Source organism: Phoenix dactylifera, chromosome 9, assembly GCF_009389715.1.
Source record: "Phoenix dactylifera cultivar Barhee BC4 chromosome 9, palm_55x_up_171113_PBpolish2nd_filt_p, whole genome shotgun sequence".
NCBI lineage: Eukaryota > Viridiplantae > Streptophyta > Magnoliopsida > Arecales > Arecaceae > Phoenix > Phoenix dactylifera.
The window spans coordinates 540,803-557,936 of NC_052400.1; the positions used below are offsets into that span (position 1 = coordinate 540,803).

At 48.7% G+C, this 17,134-nt stretch overlaps 1 protein-coding gene across 1 annotated transcript; it reads right to left on the reverse strand.

The window, feature by feature from the left end:
* Positions 1–10,275: 10,275 nt before the first annotated feature.
* Positions 10,276–16,932, reverse strand: LOC103715643 (ubiquitin carboxyl-terminal hydrolase 2-like). The gene is made up of 6 exons (XM_008803342.3): positions 16,795–16,932; positions 15,610–15,660; positions 15,048–15,094; positions 11,612–11,658; positions 11,414–11,516; positions 10,276–11,329 (listed from the first exon to the last, which is right to left on the reverse strand). Exons 2-6 carry the CDS (start codon positions 15,638–15,640, stop codon positions 10,553–10,555), a joined length of 1,005 nt encoding a protein of 334 aa, XP_008801564.1. The 5' UTR covers positions 15,641–15,660; positions 16,795–16,932; the 3' UTR covers positions 10,276–10,552.
* Between the last annotated feature and the right edge of the window lie 202 nt (positions 16,933–17,134).

Sequence of the window (17,134 nt, forward strand, 5' to 3'; positions counted from 1 at the left end):
CGTCGCTTCAGCCCAGCGGAAATTTTTGATTGTTGCAATCGACTACTTCACCAAGTGGGTGGAGGCAGAGCCGCTGGCCACTATCACGGAGGCGCAAGTCCGGAAGTTCGTGAAGAAAAACATCATTGTCCGATTTGGGGTACCTCGGGTCCTCATCTCGGATAATGGTCGACAGTTCGACAACAAGCATTTCCGTGACTTCTGCGAGGAGTTCGGGATCGAGCATCGGTTCACATCTGTGTCGCATCCCCAAACCAACGGTGAGGCCGAGGTCACAAATCGGACAATCCTCCAAGAAATTAAGGCGCGAATCGGTCGGACGGGGCAAGCTTGGGTCGAAGAACTCGAGAATGTCCTTTGGGCGTATCGGACCACGCATCGGACCCCTACCGGGGAGACGCCTTTCAGCCTAACCTATGGCACGGAAGCGGTTGTTCCCGTGGAGCTCGGACTCCCCTCGCCCCGGGTCGCCGCGCACCGACCCGAGGCCAATTCGGAGCAACTCCGAGGGAACCTGGACCTCTTGGAAGAAGCAAGAGAAATGGCACAGGTTCGGATGGCGATGTATCAGCGGAGGGTGGCCCGATATTATAACTCCAAGGTCCGACCGAAACTTTTCAGAATCGGAGATCTGGTGCTAAGGCGAGCCAAAGCATCTCAACCCGCGGAAGGTGGGAAGCTGGCGCCAAATTGGGAAGGCCCGTATAGGGTTCGCTGGGTAAACCGACCTGGCTCCTACCAGTTGGAGGCCCTAGATGGTCGAGAAATTCCGAGGAGCTGGAATTCCGCTAACCTGCGGGTGTATCACCAGTAGAGCGACAAAGCCAGGAAGACAGTTCGAAAAATGTACAATTCTTTTCATTTCAATAATTCCTGGTTACAACGGTGTGTTCGTGTGATTACAAAGAATTCTCAGAGGGGAATTGGGGAGTAAAGAAAACAAGGAAGGGGTGGAGACTCCGTGGAGCTGAAGATCTGGGACCCCGAACCCTCCATCCGAAGCAGCTGCAATCCCACCGGACGTGGGTGCTTCTCCCCGGAGGCGCCATCCACGCCTCACGCAAAGGACGAAGAGCCGGCGCGGACGAAGAAGAAGTGGACGAAGGAGGAGTTCCCACTGCCTCCAGAGAAACGCCACCTCCAAGGGATATTCCGGTCCTCCCCAGGAGAAGGGGAGGGAAGGAATACAAGGGAGAAGAGCGCGAGGAGGCGCGATCCCGGATGAAGCGTCTGGCGCAGAGCTCAATCGGGAGGCGGGGCTGAAAGGAGGGGGGATGTGATCCCGGATGAAACGCCTAGAGCGGAGTTCCGCCGGGGAGAACCTCCTTGTTGATCCCAGATGAAACGGCTAGTTGGCGGAAGTCGCGAGGGGCGCGCCTCCCGTTCCTCCGGCGGGGGTTTCCCAGCCACACGCCGGAGAGGAGGTCCACGATCCATGGTAACCTGAATAGCTCCGGCTTGGCAGGCTCCACCGCGCCTGCACTTATATTTATAGCCAAACTGTGGCCCCCCGGTCGTTCCGATGCGGGTGGCTCCAATAAAGGCGGGCGCACCGAATCCGGAGCCGTTCCAGCTCTCGAGGCGTATCCTCCCACGATCTCCTAAGCGTCGTTCTCCTTAATTGCATTCTTCATGCAGAACACTCCGGGCGGTGTGTATCCCACGGCCCACGTATCTCCGCTCGCGCCCAGGCCGCATCCGCCTTGAAGAACGCGCGTATCGCAGCCGCTTAACTGACACTCCTTGCAAGCAGCAACTGGCGATCCGATTTCCCAGGTAACGCCTCAATTAGCATTTAATACCCTTCTGGTGTTCCCCAGGCGACGCTTGGAGAAGAGGAGAAACACGATCGTAGCTGGCCACGGAGAAATCTCGTCGAGCGGCAAGCGACAGGCGCGTGACCAACGAGCGGAATTCCCCGAGGCTCGGCCCTCGGATGCCAGGCTAACCCGATGATCATCCCGGGAGCAGACTAGCCTGAAGCCCCGACCGGTCGCCTCGGCTTGCGCCAGCCTTGGCCGACCAACGAGCGGAATTCCCCGAGGCTCGGCCCTCGGATGCCAGGCTAACCCGATGATCATCCCGGGAGCAGACTAGCCTGAAGCCCCGACCGGTCGCCTCGGCTTGCGCCAGCCTTGGCCGACCAACGAGCGGAATTCCCCGAGGCTCGGCCCTCGGATGCCAGGCTAACCCGATGATCATTCCGGGAGCAGACTAGCCTGAAGCCCCGACCGGTCGCCTCGGCTTGCGCCAGCCTTGGCCGACCAACGAGCGGAATTCCCCGAGGCTCGGCCCTCGGATGCCAGGCTAACCCGATGATCATCCCGGGAGCAGACTAGCCTGAAGCCCCGACCGGTCGCCTCGGCTTGCGCCAGCCTTGGCCGACCAACGAGCGGAATTCTCCGAGGCTCGGCCCTCGGATGCCAGACTAACCCGATGATCATCCCGGGAGCAGACTAGCCTGAAGCCCCGACCGGTCGCCTCGGCTTGCGCCAGCCTTGGCCGACCAACGAGCGGAATTTTCCGAGGCTCGGCCCTCGGATGCCAGGCTAACCCGATGATCATCCCGGGAGCAGACTAGCCTGAAGCCCCGACTGGTCGCCTCGGCTTGCGCCAGCCTTGGCCGACCAACGAGCGGAATTCCCCGAGGCTCGGCCCTCGGATGCCAGGCTAACCCGATGATCATCCCGGGAGCAGACTAGCCTGAAGCCCCGACCGGTCGCCTCGGCTTGCGCCAGCCTTGGCCGACCAACGAGCGGAATCTCCTGAGGCCTAACCCTCGGATGCCTGGCCTAGCGCCGGAAGAATTTCCTGAGGCCTAACCCTCGGATGCCTGGCCTAGCGCCGGAGGAATTTCCTGAGGCCTAACCCTCGGATGCCTGGCCTAGCGCCGGAAGAACTTCAAGAGTTAGGAGTCGGCGAGACGCTACCAAGAGTTAAAAAGAGGAAGGACGAAAGTGAAATGAAGAAACACTCTATTTGCATTAACTTTCATTGTTTCAGGGCCAAGACCCATACAACTTGGCAAAACGCCAACATACAAAGAAAGGTACAGAGGGTTAGCTTGGAGGAACCCCTGGGTCGGGAACGCCGGGCACGTCCGCAAGGGGTAGGGAGGCGGTTGGAAAATCAGCAGGCAATGGCGCCGGAGGGGAGTCGAGGAGGGAGACCCCACTCAGGTCAATCCCGGGGTATTTAGCCGACACCCTTGCCAAGCCTTCATCGAAGCCTAAGACAAAGGAGTCGGACCCCGCGTCCGACATGTCACGGACGAACTCGTCGGACTGACGATAGGCCTGTACCGCCTCCGACATGTCACGGATGAACTCGGCGGACTGACGATAGGCCTGTACCGCCAGACGCCCGATTTTCGCGCTCTTCTCGGCCAGCGCCGCCTCTGCTCGCTCCGTAATCTGAGCTTTTGCCTCCATGACCTTCGCCACAATCCGGTCGTCCGCCTCGGAGGAGACCCTCAGCAGATCAGCCCGAGCCTCCTTGTGCTTCGCCTCGGCAGCAATGCGAGCAGCCTCAGCCTCCTCCAGGCGCGAATGAAGCTCCCGGTCGCTCGCGCGGGACTCCTCCAAGACCGACTCCAATTCGCCCAGCTTGGCTTCAAGAGACCGGGTTCGGTTGCGGGCGTTGTCGGCTGACCGCTGGGCCTTCTCCCACCTCTCCCGGAAGTCGGCAGCCTTCCGGGACTGCTTTTCGGCCCGCTCCTCCGCCTTCCTGACCTCGCTTTCGAGACCCGAGGCAACCTTGAGTTGCTCCTGAGCCTCCAACAGTTGCCTCTCGAGGGCGGCGAAGCCGAGTGCCCGCTCTTCGGCCACCTGGAGCCTCGTCTCGAGGTCCCTGGTCGTCCTCCCCGCCGCAGCCTGGCCTCCCTCCTCTACTGCTTTCAGTTGGCTCTCGGCCCTCGCCAGGAGCCTCGCCTGTTCCTCGTGGCTCTCCTCCAGACGAATCATGTACTGGGCGAGCTAAAAGATAGGAAAAATGAGAGCGTCAGACAGGGATCAATAGAGCTTATGAGTGGCAGAAGCGACCAAAAGAACACTCACCGACATAAGACAGACGCAGCTGGCAGCCCCGACGTCAGGGATCCTCATCTGCCGGACCTGCCTACGGTCCTTCTCCAGCAGCACCGTCTCGATGAGGTTTCGGGCGCCGGCGAAAGTGAAGGCCGACCCCGACTTCGCCCCGGAGCCGGACGGTGGTTCTACAGCCTTACCCTTACCCATCGCTTGGGGAAGAGTCATGCTGACCGTGCTCGGGGCGGGGGCCGCTCCAGGAATCGACAGGGTCCCGCTCGGCCGGGGCCTCGGCGCGCCCCTCCTCGTGTCATCCGAAGCCGACCGAGTCGAAGGCCGGGTTGGGGACCGATCGCGTCCAACCCGGCCGTCTCGGGCGCGCTCGGATGACACCTCCGGAATAACGGTAGTCTCATCACCGGAGGGCTGATACAGTGCCAACTGTCGGTCCAAGCCCGCGGCGTCCCCCTGATCGGTGGGTCCGGACCCGTCTGTCGGCGTCGGAGTCGCCTGCTGGCGGGACTTCTTCGCCGGTGGGACCCCGCTCGGAGGAGTCCGTTTCTTCCTCCGGACCGCTTCCAGTAGGGACGTCCTACCAACAGCCATCGCCTTGTCCGACTGCATGACGTCGTCGATTTCTGCAAAAAGGACGAGATGATCGGAGACTGAGAAGCTGATGGAAAGAAGAAACTAAAGAGGAGAAAAAAGTTAAAAAAGAAGTGGTGGCGGGCTCACGGTCAGCGGGGACCGAGCTCAGGCCGACGTTCACCAAGGTGTCCTCAGAAATAAGGCGAGACACCGGGGGGAGCCGGCCCTCGGCAACCAACCCCTTCAAGACGGCGACGCCATCGGATTCCTCCCTCGACAACCTCGATAGGCCGATCGGGGACTTCATCGGCGTCTCCCAGGTTGCCCTGATTCCCCAAGAGGGATCTACGTCAATGAAAAAGAAACGCTCCTTCCAGCCGTGGATGGAGGAAGGAGCCTCCTTGACGAGGCCGCACCCTCGCCGCGCCGCAAAGCACCACCACCCTCTGTCCTGGGGGTGGCCGTTCAGGCCGTAGCATTCCCAAAAGACATTCAGGGTGGCGGGAACCTCGTGCATGCGGCAGAGAACCTGGAAGGCCGTCAGGGCGCGCCATGAGTTCGGCACCAGTTGCGTCGGCGCCACTCTTAAACCCCGAAGCACCTGCACAACTAAGTCCGAGGGGGGAAAGCGGAACCCGGCCCGAAGGATGTCCTCGTTGATGGCGACCTTCCCTGGAGGAGGATGGGACATCCTCTCCTCAGGCCCCGGGAGCGTAACGTTGCAGGCTTCGGGAAGGTGGTACCGGGCCACGAACCTATCTAGGTCTTCGGGGACCAGATCCGACTGAATGCGGTCCGCTCTTACTTCGTCCATACCTAATGGCCAGTGGATCTACGGTCAGGACGGGGCCAAGAAGGGGGAAAGGACCGGAACGACTGAAGTACACTAATACGGAAGGAGAAAGTATGGAGAGCCCTAAATTGAAGAATGGGGCAACTCACCGGAAGGGAAGGAAGAACGGCTCCGAGGGCGTCAAAGGAGGAGCGAGCAAACAGTCCGACGGCAACGACAGCAGCGCAAGGGAGAAACTCGAAGATGCCTGCGAAGAGAAAAGCGGACGGGGAGGGCCCCCGGTTAAATAGGCGGAAAGGCGGGTGACGCCTCGGTGACGCCAGAGGACGCCTGGCTGCCGAAGGATCGCTCGCGCCCCAAAGGCGAATCGACGCCATTAAGGAAGGATGTCCGCCGAAATCCGCAGACTGCCAGATCAGCGACAACCGCTATACGCCATAAAGGAGGCGGGGAGCTCGAAGCGCGCGCGCCTTTCCGAGGGATGGCGGCAATCTCGAAGCATCACTCCCTTCACCCGTTCCCCTCCTGGTTCCAGGCTCGGAAGTGGGGGGCTACTGTTACGGGGGAATTTAGCCACCATGCCCCACATGACCGGCACGCGCGCCCAGGAAGACTACGGCAGTCCCTTGATCCAGCAATCCGACCCCGAGTCGGATATCTTCGGCTCCGCAGCCCGACCCCGAGTCGGCTGCCCCTTGATCCAGCAATCCGACCCCGAGTCGGATATCTTCGGCTCCGCAGCCCGACCCCGAGTCGGCTGCCCCCTGATCCAGTCATCCGACCCCGAGTCGGCAATCTCTCGACAACAACAGACTGTTCCTCTGAGGCACGCCGCGGCCCCCTGCTCCACTACTCCCTGCAACGGCCGTATCCGGCGCTGCCCCACGATCCCCTGTAACAGCCGTACAAAGCGGAGCTCCACTACTCCCTGCCAGGGCCGTACCTAGCGCTGCCCCACGACGCCCTGTAACGGCCATGTCAGTGGCAGCCCCATCGTGCCACACGATGATGAATCCCCGGAAAAACCCCCCAGCCTGATATATATGAGGCTGGGGGGGGAAGGGGGAGGGTAAGCAAAGGTTTTCCAGAGTATTCTCTTATCCGTTACTACTATCTCTCCTTCTCCTTCAATCTCCTCTGACTTGATCGTCGGAGGGCCCCCACTACCCCAGTGGTGGTGCGAGGCTTGCCTGCAGGTTTCCCGGTGGAAGGTGGAGCGCAATCAACCCAACTCCAAGGGAACCCCGTTCACACCGCTGTGCCAATCGTTCTCGGTTTGGACCACCAGCAACAAGTCCTATCCAAGAAATTTGATGATAGAATATTGTGATCAGTAGATTGATCATTGCCAAAGAATGGTGTACTAATAAGATCATTAAAAAGATGTATGGCTAAGCAAGGACAAGTGAGTGGCAGTTGTTGTTTGGCGATCGTCTTGATATGGTTGGCCTGAGGATTGGATAAGTTCCCATCTCATTATGCCGGTTACGGACTTATGGATGAATTAGCAAATAGCATTCAAAAGGAGACCTCGGCTCCGCCAAGAGCTAGGCAGACCTCGGCCCCACCAAGAGGCCAGAGCAGACCTCCACTAGAGACCAGAGGCCCCGCCAAGAGGCCAGAGCAGACCTCCACTAGAGACCAGAGCCAACCTCAGCCCGCCAAAGGCCGAGCCAACCTCCACCAGAGGCCAGAGCCGACCTCCACCGGAGGCCAAAGCCGACCTCAGCCCACCAGAGGCCAGAGCCGACCTCACCCTCGGCCGTACCTGGCCACGTCATGACGCGCCAACCAAAGGCCATACCTCGCCATGCCCGTCAAGGGCCATACTCTGCCACACATGTCAAGAGCCATACCTGCCACACCTGTCAAGGGTCGCACCCCGCCGCACCTGCCGGCATGCTATCTCTAGCTATTGGTCAACTGATCACATCTTGGCCCGAGATTTTAGGCAACGGTCGTCACTCTCACCGTATGAAAAGGGCGTAGGGAAGGCCCTCGGTAAGCTTTACAAGCTTCTACAAGCCATTATAAGCTATTTTGAGCTATAAGAGGCCAGAAAAAGCACTCAGAAAGCTCTCCACTCCACAAAAAAGGCCCGGCTAACTTAGCCATCGAAGGGCCTTCACCGGAATCTCCAGCCAAGGCTTTGTGCAGGTACACCGGAGCGCAAAGAGGTGGCCCTCTTTCTCCTTTCCGGCCGGCGTCTTTTCGTAGGTACTACGGACCACCAGAGGTAGCCCTCTTTCCCCATTTCGGCCGGCGTCTCCTCGGCTCCCTTCCGGCGTGGTCGCCCTCAGGCCAGATTTCATCCACAACAGGTACCATTCTTGTTTTTCTCCTTACAAATCCTTTATTTTCTGGTATAGATATTTTTTTACCGAGAAATTTCTGACATAAATATTTAGAACAAAGAGATAACTTGAATCAATTCCCCTCAGAACCAACATACAGCACTGTAGGAGAGTGAAGAAAGCACCACATTTTATCTTCCCCTCAAGATTCCGACTAGCATCTAGATTTTTTTTACGGTACAAATAAGATTCCCCTTCAATTTCCAAGAAAATCGGCTGCACCGTATCGATCTCTAAACCCCATCTCCAACATTATCAACAAGGCATTCGTTACGACAACAGTGACAACTGTGATTCAGGAATAGAACCAACAACCAAGATTCGCTAAAAGATTTCCATCTTGAAAACTTTAAAGAATATGATCACAAATTGAAACATCGAAATACCGATCAAATCCAGAAAATAAGAGAGGATTCGGGTTCGCCTCACCCGGGGTCGGCAATCTTGGGCGAAGCCGCCGGGGTCGCACGGGCGAGGCTTTGGGGTAGGAGACGGCAGTGGTATCGAGGTATTCCATGGCGGAGGGTTTTCTCCAACGGAGTGGACGAGAGAGAGAGAGAGAGAGAGAGAGAGAGAGATCGCACCATCGGTGGGGTTTGGCGAAGGTTCTTGATTTTTATATATAATGTCGCCTGCTCGCCCCCGTTTCGCCCCGAAGCCGCGAATACTTGCAGCCTTTCGACCTCCTTTAAATAAGTTACAAGAAATAGTTACCCAAAAAACGGGTACGAGAAAGGGATGCTGCAAGAAGCGGCCCGTGAGGTGCCCCAAGACCTATCAAAAGATTCAAAACCGGAGCTCACGTGCGGTTTTGGGTGTGCCAGGGTTTCCCCGATTCAAAACCCGAGCTCAGGTGCGGTTTTGAAATTGAGCAAAAAAAAATTTAATTTGCACCTTCCAATTTTTAAGAACCATGGTTCCTCCTTATCTCTTAGGGGCTCCCACTCTTCGGCTATCTAAAAGTGAACTTCAATGGTAATGATTTTGAAGTCGGTGGCAGAGCCGATATAGATTTTGTAATTAGAGGTCATAATTTACCGATAATTATTGCAGATGCCTGGATTACCGATGGGCTCTCAGTTATATGAGCGGAGCTTAGGGCAACTTGGAAGGGTATTTCTTACACGAGATGGAGGCTGGGAGCTGAACGCATTATTTTTGAGGGAGACTCAGCCACAGTGATTGACTGGATATAGAAGAAGGGATGGAGAGAGGATGTGAGTCTCCTGCTTTGTGATATCCATCTGATGTTGAGAGACTGTAGTACCTCTCAGGCAATGCATGTGTATCGGAAGGCGAATAGAGCTGCAGACTATGTTACTTTCTATGTTGCGTAGCACTCCAGAGAAATATATTGGCCACATCAGAAGCTTCTCCTTGCATTTGTGTCAAATTGTAGCTGTTGATTCTGCTAGCTGCTCCTACACTAGAGTAGGGTGAGCAACCGTTGTACTAAAAAAATAAAATAAAAAAAAGAGAGAGAGTAAATATGGATCTCCTCAAGATGGATAATGAGGATTCACAGTCAAGTACTATTATGAAAAATTTAATTCGTGTGGCACCCCACACCCACAGGGATGACCGGCCTGGACTAATAAACTTACATAGCACCCTTCTCAAAAAAGGGAGTGCGAATCACCTCAACCTTAGTATCCTCGGCCGAAAAATTGGCATCACTAGCATCCACAATGTTTGGGATGGACATCACTGGCATTCATAGTTTTGCTGGCACCGTAGAAAGAGCACAACAACTTGGATCCTCCTCAACCTTAGCATCAAAAATTGGCATCACTAGCATTCACAATATGGATATCACTCGCGTTAAAAGAGTGCAACAACTTTGTGCTTTAACCTTTTTACCATAGATGCATCCTCCACCATCAATACAACGATCGCACCCCTCAGAAACTACCATCCTCCAGCTTAACAAAGCCAAAATTTTAATATTTGTATTTATTTATATTTTTTTCATTCTTTATATCCCCTACTATATTTCATAACTCTCCCCTGATTTCATATACTTAATGATATAACCTGGGTGGGTTTTTCGCTCACCCTGTCCCTGTGAAAAAAGGTATGGATCTAAATTCAGCCCCATGTATGTGTAACTTTGGGAGAATTAACAGGCAGCATATTAGCCCATTTTGAAGTGATGTTATCTTCTTTCATCCACCTTTCTTGTTGATAAAATATTTTCAGTAATAATTTCAGGAGTGTTTTGGAGGAAACGTTGTCAGTTGAACTCTGGGCCGCATCCAAGTCATCTGAGTAATGCGATGCATGCACATCACAAATTCTTTGCCCATCTGGCTCCAGAGTGACAAGAGGATATCACTAGAGGGAATTGGTGCAAGTCATATAAGACAGCTGATTATTTTTCATTTGCAATTCATTACAGTTATTAAACAAGATGCAGAAGAATACAGGATACCATCTATTATATGACAATGTAAAACATCTATGAAGCTACTTCCAATGAGGTTCCAAATGGAGGAGTTGCCGTGCTTTAAAGCAGTGGCCACAGTAATGGTTTCAGAGGGGATCCATTAAGTAGCATAGATTAGTAACAGTTTCAGAATCTCCTGGAATCAACTTGGATTGGTTTAACTGAGTTCAGACCTCAGTCTGCCATAAACATAAAGTGCACTAAGTTCTATTCTAACATGAACATCCTGCAATCTCAAACCTTGCCACAAGACACTAACCAACAGAAAAAAGAAGAGACACTTAACAACTTTACTAGCATCCGAAAGTAATATTTCACTGGTGAATCCCACATCACCAGATCTTCATCATCTAGGATTACATGATTTCTGCTTGGCCTTCTCTATCAGAGGTTTCAATTGTTTCTTCTCTGCAAGAATCTTCAGAAAGTTGAATAAGAATGGTATGTAGTTATGCTTCCTCCTTATGTTTTCTGTTTTCCATTTCTTGAATTTCTCCTCCTCCATCAGTATTTTCTCTGTTGCACTTTCTATCCCAGAGGCCACCTCAGAAAGTGCTTTGTTTATTGCTTCAACAGCAGAACTTTGCTTGTTACCTGTAATCATATGATCATTCAATTGCTGCAGAAGATGCTCCCTCTTCTTCTGGAGCTCCTTAAGTTCAGCTGTATACATCTCCTTCCTGTTCTTTATAACAGCCATGAGATTGAACCTTATCTCATTCCGAGAGTACCGATCAATCCGTTCCTGGATCACTGGCTGCACCATCCGTAGCCAATCCATGTCTCCTTGTCCGCCGGAGCATTGCCCGAGGCTGATTGGGCCTTCCTTCAGCCCATCTAGCTCATACAGAACCCCGTCAACAGGTATATAGCTTATGAAATGGTAGATGTCATCATCTTTCCCTGCAGCTTTTTGCTCTTCAGGGACAAAAGGCTCAGGCCTTGCAAAGCTGTTGTGTGCCGTTCGAATAGCTTCGCTGTTGTTGATAGCCAGTCCTTTGAGTTCTGGTGGAAAATTTTTGGTGAAGTCTTTTAACGCCGACAATTCTGGGCCAATATCAATATCTGGACAGTTCATCAGAATAGAGAGGAGTGCTTGGGTTGCACAAGCATTGTTAATAACCTGCAGGCAGATTAAATCAGCCCAATAACGTATGGGTATAATTGGCAGATAGCAAAATGGCAACTAATGAACAATGCTGCTAACCTGGCTGGCAAAAAATAGATTTGGGTTCGGGTCCTTTATTACAACCCGATCATCTTTTTCCCCAGGTCGCCATTTGAAAAGGAATATCAACCCATAAATTGGCCTGCCAAAAATAAAAGCAACGCAGCCAACTGGATTAAGGGAGAACAGCAAAAATTATAATAAACAGAATAACTTGGCAATGGAACTATTACAAACCGTAGATTATCCAGGGAATCAAGGTCCAGTGAATACAATTCCTCCACCTATTAGTCAAAAAAATAATTACAGGAATCAAGTTTTGGTGTAATACAAAACCACAAGACAGACAGCAGCCAACAAAGTTGTGAAAATTCACAAGGGATCAGAAGCATCCATAGGCAATTATGTTGCAGTTATAAACCAAGCAATTATCAAAAAAGAGCACAAAGATTGTTACTGAAAATTCAACAATATTAAGCCTCAAAAGAGAATCACAGCCTTGTCATTTTTACCCCAGTGTGTACCTGCTTAAGTCTTGCCATGTTGAAAGCTCGATGATGAAAGAATTTAAAGAATTTAAAGATTAAATTTCCAAGGCAAAGCAAAACAAAACATGCTTGAAAGAGTTGCCACAGCTACTGCTTGCAAAGCACTCAACCCCTCAATTTGCTTGAGGCTTTATAGTTTGAAAGGAAAAGGATAAAAGGCTCAGACTAAACACTATATTATACATTTGACTCGAAGATAGTTGAAAACCTACAAGTAACAAACCACATAAATGTTGATTTAATCTATCACCATCTGCTTGACTATTCCATGGATCCATGTAATCGTTCGTGGTTCATATCTAAACTAGTTTTGACAGGAATACAGGTCAGAAATCTCTACCATGTATAATTGAAACAGATAGGGGTGGGGCCCATGTGTCTCCACCCCCTCATTTGCACTGTGGAATCCAAATTACTTTTGCATCTTCACCACTGCGAGTTTGATTCCACTTTCTTCCCATCCAAAAATGCCCCTCCAGGCCCCTTTTGTGTTTTGTAGAGCCACTTCTTTCCCCTCACTATTTAGTCTACGCATGGACTATGTGAGACCAAAATGTGTGGCCTTCACAAGCATGGCTCGTGCAAGGTTCCTAGTTGGGATAATGAAATGTTCTAATCAACATAATACATCTTTCAGCATCCGCCTCACTCTTTTTCATGCAAATAGAACTACAGCAAGAACTCATTTCCTGCCTGAAATTTACACATTTGAAGTAAAAAAATAATATGTTGTCAAGAACCAAAGAAGATCTTAGGCTGCAATTGGTTGCAGAATAAATTTTGGCAAAATAAAAAAAGGATCCCCATTTCAAAATGAAATAGAGGATTCCTATATCGACGTGGGCTTTCCAGCCCTCCCTCCCTCTCCCTCTTTTCTTCTGTCTCCTTCTCCCTCTCCCTCCATTTCGAACCAAAATAATAAACCGTGCTGGTAACCGACCAATCCAATTCAGTACACACCGAATTGCCTGGTCCGGCATAGTTCAACAGACCTTGGCCTTAAGGAATATAGCTATAAAACTACAAATAGTTATGAAGGATAAATGATCTGAAATCAGGAGACCTTTTTTTTCTCTTGTTCTGACTTCTCTACCATGCAAATTATGGGACTTTGTATGTAATATGTATGCTTCTAAGATAGCCTTATACACAACTATATTGCAACTTCTCAGAGTATTGCAAATAGTGGTATATAAACTTTATACTAGACTAAGTGTTTGTTCAGAAACTTGGTAGCACCATTTGACCTTTAAGTCTTTTAGACAAATTATTCTACTTGCGCTCTAAGTTCTCCTATTTGACACCATCAAGCCTATAGCATGGCTAATAGATATTCATGATGTGGAACCGCTTCAAAAGGCTTTGAATAAAGGTTTGTTATATAGGTAACTTAATGGTATAGTAAGGTATAGTCGATAGGGTAGGGGCACGAACACCATATCGTCATAAGGTCAGGAGACCCTTTTCTCTTGCCCATCCAAGGTACCACTTGAAACGGGGTAGTATGGATCGATACAACATGGAACCAAGCAATACAAAGCAGCTCCATTGGTTCATTTCGATTTGGCCCATGTGCAGTAGCGAACCTTGGAACCGTATTGTTACCTTCCAAGTATAGTACAATATGGCTGATACATGGTGCAGTATGGATCAATATAGCGAACCTAGCGTAGAACCCAATAGAAAAGACTAGCACAAATCTCATAGTTGAAGTGATTGCTAGACAAGGCCCGCAATCTCAATACCAGACCATGTATCAATACCATGTTGGTATAATGTTGGTAAGCTCGATCTCGAGGGGGAGGGGGGAGGGTCGGTTCAGTGTACCGACACCCAATACACCTCCTATACCGAGTATCGATTATGTACTAGTACAGTACAGTATATGGGGCAGTTCGCATCGATACTATGAACCTTTGTTTCTAGGAGTTCATTAATCTTATATAGAATTAAAATTTTTATATAACTTGAATGACTATGATGTCTTGATTCTTTTCCTAGAAAATTATATAAAATTGATGTTGTAGAGGAAAAAGAGGGAAGAGAAGCAAGTAGAAACATGTTTTCAGATTTCCTCAAGCGCATTGCTTCCATTCACTTGTTTAACATGATTTAGTTATGTCAAGGAGCTAATAAATCTATCATCTCTAATTAACTCCTTGCTTTCTTTCTTTATGAGTTCTTCTAAGCCTAAGAGGATCTACGTGCACTTGCTACATAGATGGGAGCTTAATCTGCAATATAGGTTGTAGGCTGACCTTCCAGATTCAACCCATTAATCCTGTCAACTTGTCCAAAATTCTCCATTCATCCTGTCTCTTGCCAAAGTCTCCTTGGCAAAGAATCAATAACTGTTACCGAAGGTTAGTAACTTGTGCCAAATCAGTCTTAAAAGGTCCACAAATAGTAATGAATCATCTTGAATACATACAGCAAAGCTAATAGATGTGCCTAAATTCACATATATACATATGTACATACATACATACATACACCTTTTTTCCTTAAAAAACATGGGTATTAAATATATTTAGCTAAGCAACTCCTTGAATGGGAGAACTTTTTTCAATTTTTATTTGTTTAATCATTCGCACACTAGAATTGTTCGCTAGCACCGTAACAACAAAACAGGCAAATCAAAGTAGTTAGTTTATATCTGGTGCAAATTACTCACCTTGTTATAGCACTAGACATGCTTTTGAAAATTATAATGATGATAACCTCTTATTTGTCGTCCAAAGGAAGAAGGGCACAGAATACTCAATTTTATGTCATGCAATAAAAACTAGCTGCTTAGAAAATCCACCGGTCATTTTTAAAAACTTGCTGAAAATCCCAATCATCTGGACCTGTATAGGACCAATAACAACTGCAAGGTTCCATGCTTTGGGAGATAACCAAACTATACAACTGAAACTAACAACTTCATCATTACCAATGATGCATGCAATAGAAAGCAGGAATACTGTAAGATCACTAATAAAGATCAGTTTTTCATGTTAATAGCTAAGTAATGAGGCAAAATATGGCATTAACCAATTTAGCACTATCAGATGATAAAGCACCATTTTTTAAAATAATTTAAAGCAAAAGAATCTAATATGGAGGGCAGTAACAAAACTCACCTGAACACCTTTTACTTGCATCTGTTGTATCAGTTCAGTAAAAACACCTGGAAGCGTAATGGACTTATTAGTTAAAACATAATGATAAATTATGCCAAACACTAACAAAGAGAGATTTCAAATTTGCAGCAATCTAATGGAGCACGTTAAATACATCCCACTATCATTTACTCTGTTACTTGGGTAACTGCAACTTTGTTTTTTTAAAAAAAAAAATCTCTCAGGAGCAGAACATAGTGATATTCCTATAATGCCACATGCTCATCATACTACTCTCACAAAGATAAATGATCTTTTCCATTAACTTGTAATGATGGGACTGCAAATTTGGAAAAACAAACTAACAACTCCAACAGTATTGCCAGTAAAAATGACTCTGCAACAGTATGATACACCATAAGCCTATCAATGCTCATCGGGAATGACCGTAAAGCTAGAGTTGAATTTGTAAAACAAGCAATTGATCTGTACGACTTACCAGGATAATAATAAATTCAAAAATAATAATAAATTCAAAAATAAACCATCACTATCAAAAATAAAGTTGATATGTACGACTTACCAGGATCAGATTCAATGGTGCACCAAGACATGCTGAGAATTTTTTCAAGTGCTGCAATCATAAATTATGATGAATTTATGGATCATAAAATGAAATATTAACTAATGACTATCAAACAAATTAAACTATGCTACAGTTGAAAAGATAAATAGAAAAGAAAAGTGACAAATTGCCAAAAGCTCAGAAATCAATAGCTACAAAGAAAAACCATGGTCAGCCACAATGAAGTTAACACGGATAATCAAGCAAAATGGTAAAACCAAATAATTTCAATCCGATAGCTCATACAACATTTTGCTTATCTACTAGTCTCTTGGTAGCACGGAGGGACTAAGCCCCTCCAACTTCAAAGTGTAATAGGAATACAAACACCCACTATAGCTGAATGCTTCCCAAAATTCCCAATAACAGAGGAAGATTCAAATCCCATTCTCATTATCTCTTAATGAAATTATGTGACCAGCCAGCCAATCTGCTGATCAATTCCCCCTTTCTGCAGGCATGGGAGGCTGAAGGAATCACATGAGTTGGCATTAACCCAGGCATTGACTGTCATAGCACTACGTGATCCATGATTATTGTGAGGCATCGGTTTCATCTGTGTTTTAAAGAGTGATGGTAGAACAAAAAGCAGGTTCGATCCTGTAAATTTATTTTTAAATCCAATACAATTCTAAACATAAGAACGCCATATAATATGATATTTGAATATGTTTTCACATCAGAATTGCATGCTTTAAGAAAGCACATCAAGATACATTTTTTTCCGAAATGGTACAACTTATCAGAAAGGTACTCTTCTGGAAAACTATTAAGCCCTCAACATCTTTCATGAGATCAGGAAGTATCTTCAGTCTGTTTTGTAATGAATCCGGATCAATTTCCTTAGAAAATTGCTCACTTTTTTTTTCAAACCTTGGACTTATAATAGTATTTTTCCACCCGAAGAATTCAAGCATTTTGCGAAGCATTTTTGGAAGAAAACGTTTACTGCTTCCAAGAAAGAGCGAGAACAAAACAAGGATCAGCAAGAAGTTGCAGCGCAAACGCTAACTCGCCAGCCAGCTGCGGTAAGCAAGCCGGCCACAGAGAGACGAGGGAGAGAGGAAAGAAGAAAAAGAAACAAAGAGCGGGGACGAAAAGAATCGGAAGGAAAGGAGAAAAAGGAGGAGGGAGATTGCTCACCCGGAAGCCCTCGCCGTCCACCGGGTTGCGAGCGGAAGGGGACTTAGGGGAGCAACGAAGACGCCTCCGTCCGCGCGCCCTAGAAGAGACCAGCCCTCGCCCCTCTAATTTTCTTTTTCTTTTGGTCTCACCCCAGCCCACGGCATCCGCGAAGGGAAAATAACTACAGGGTCAATGCTTTCGGATTAATTACAGAAGTACCATGATGCGTGTGGTAGAAAGAAAGAACATCGTAAGACCGCTGGGAAATATCAGTTTTTGATGTTAATAACTAACTAAATTATGGATGCACAATATGACATTATTTCCAATTAAGCACCATCAGATGATAAAGCACCAA

Coding starts and splice junctions, on each gene's coding strand:
- LOC103715643 (XM_008803342.3), bottom strand. CDS start 15,640: ATGTCTTGGTGCACCATTGAATCTGATCCTG. Junction 15,095..15,609: donor CACCATTGAATCTGATCCTG/GTAAGTCGTACA, acceptor TTACGCTTCCAG/GTGTTTTTACTGAACTGATA. Junction 11,330..11,413: donor ATCTATTTTTTGCCAGCCAG/GTTAGCAGCATT, acceptor ATCTGCCTGCAG/GTTATTAACAATGCTTGTGC.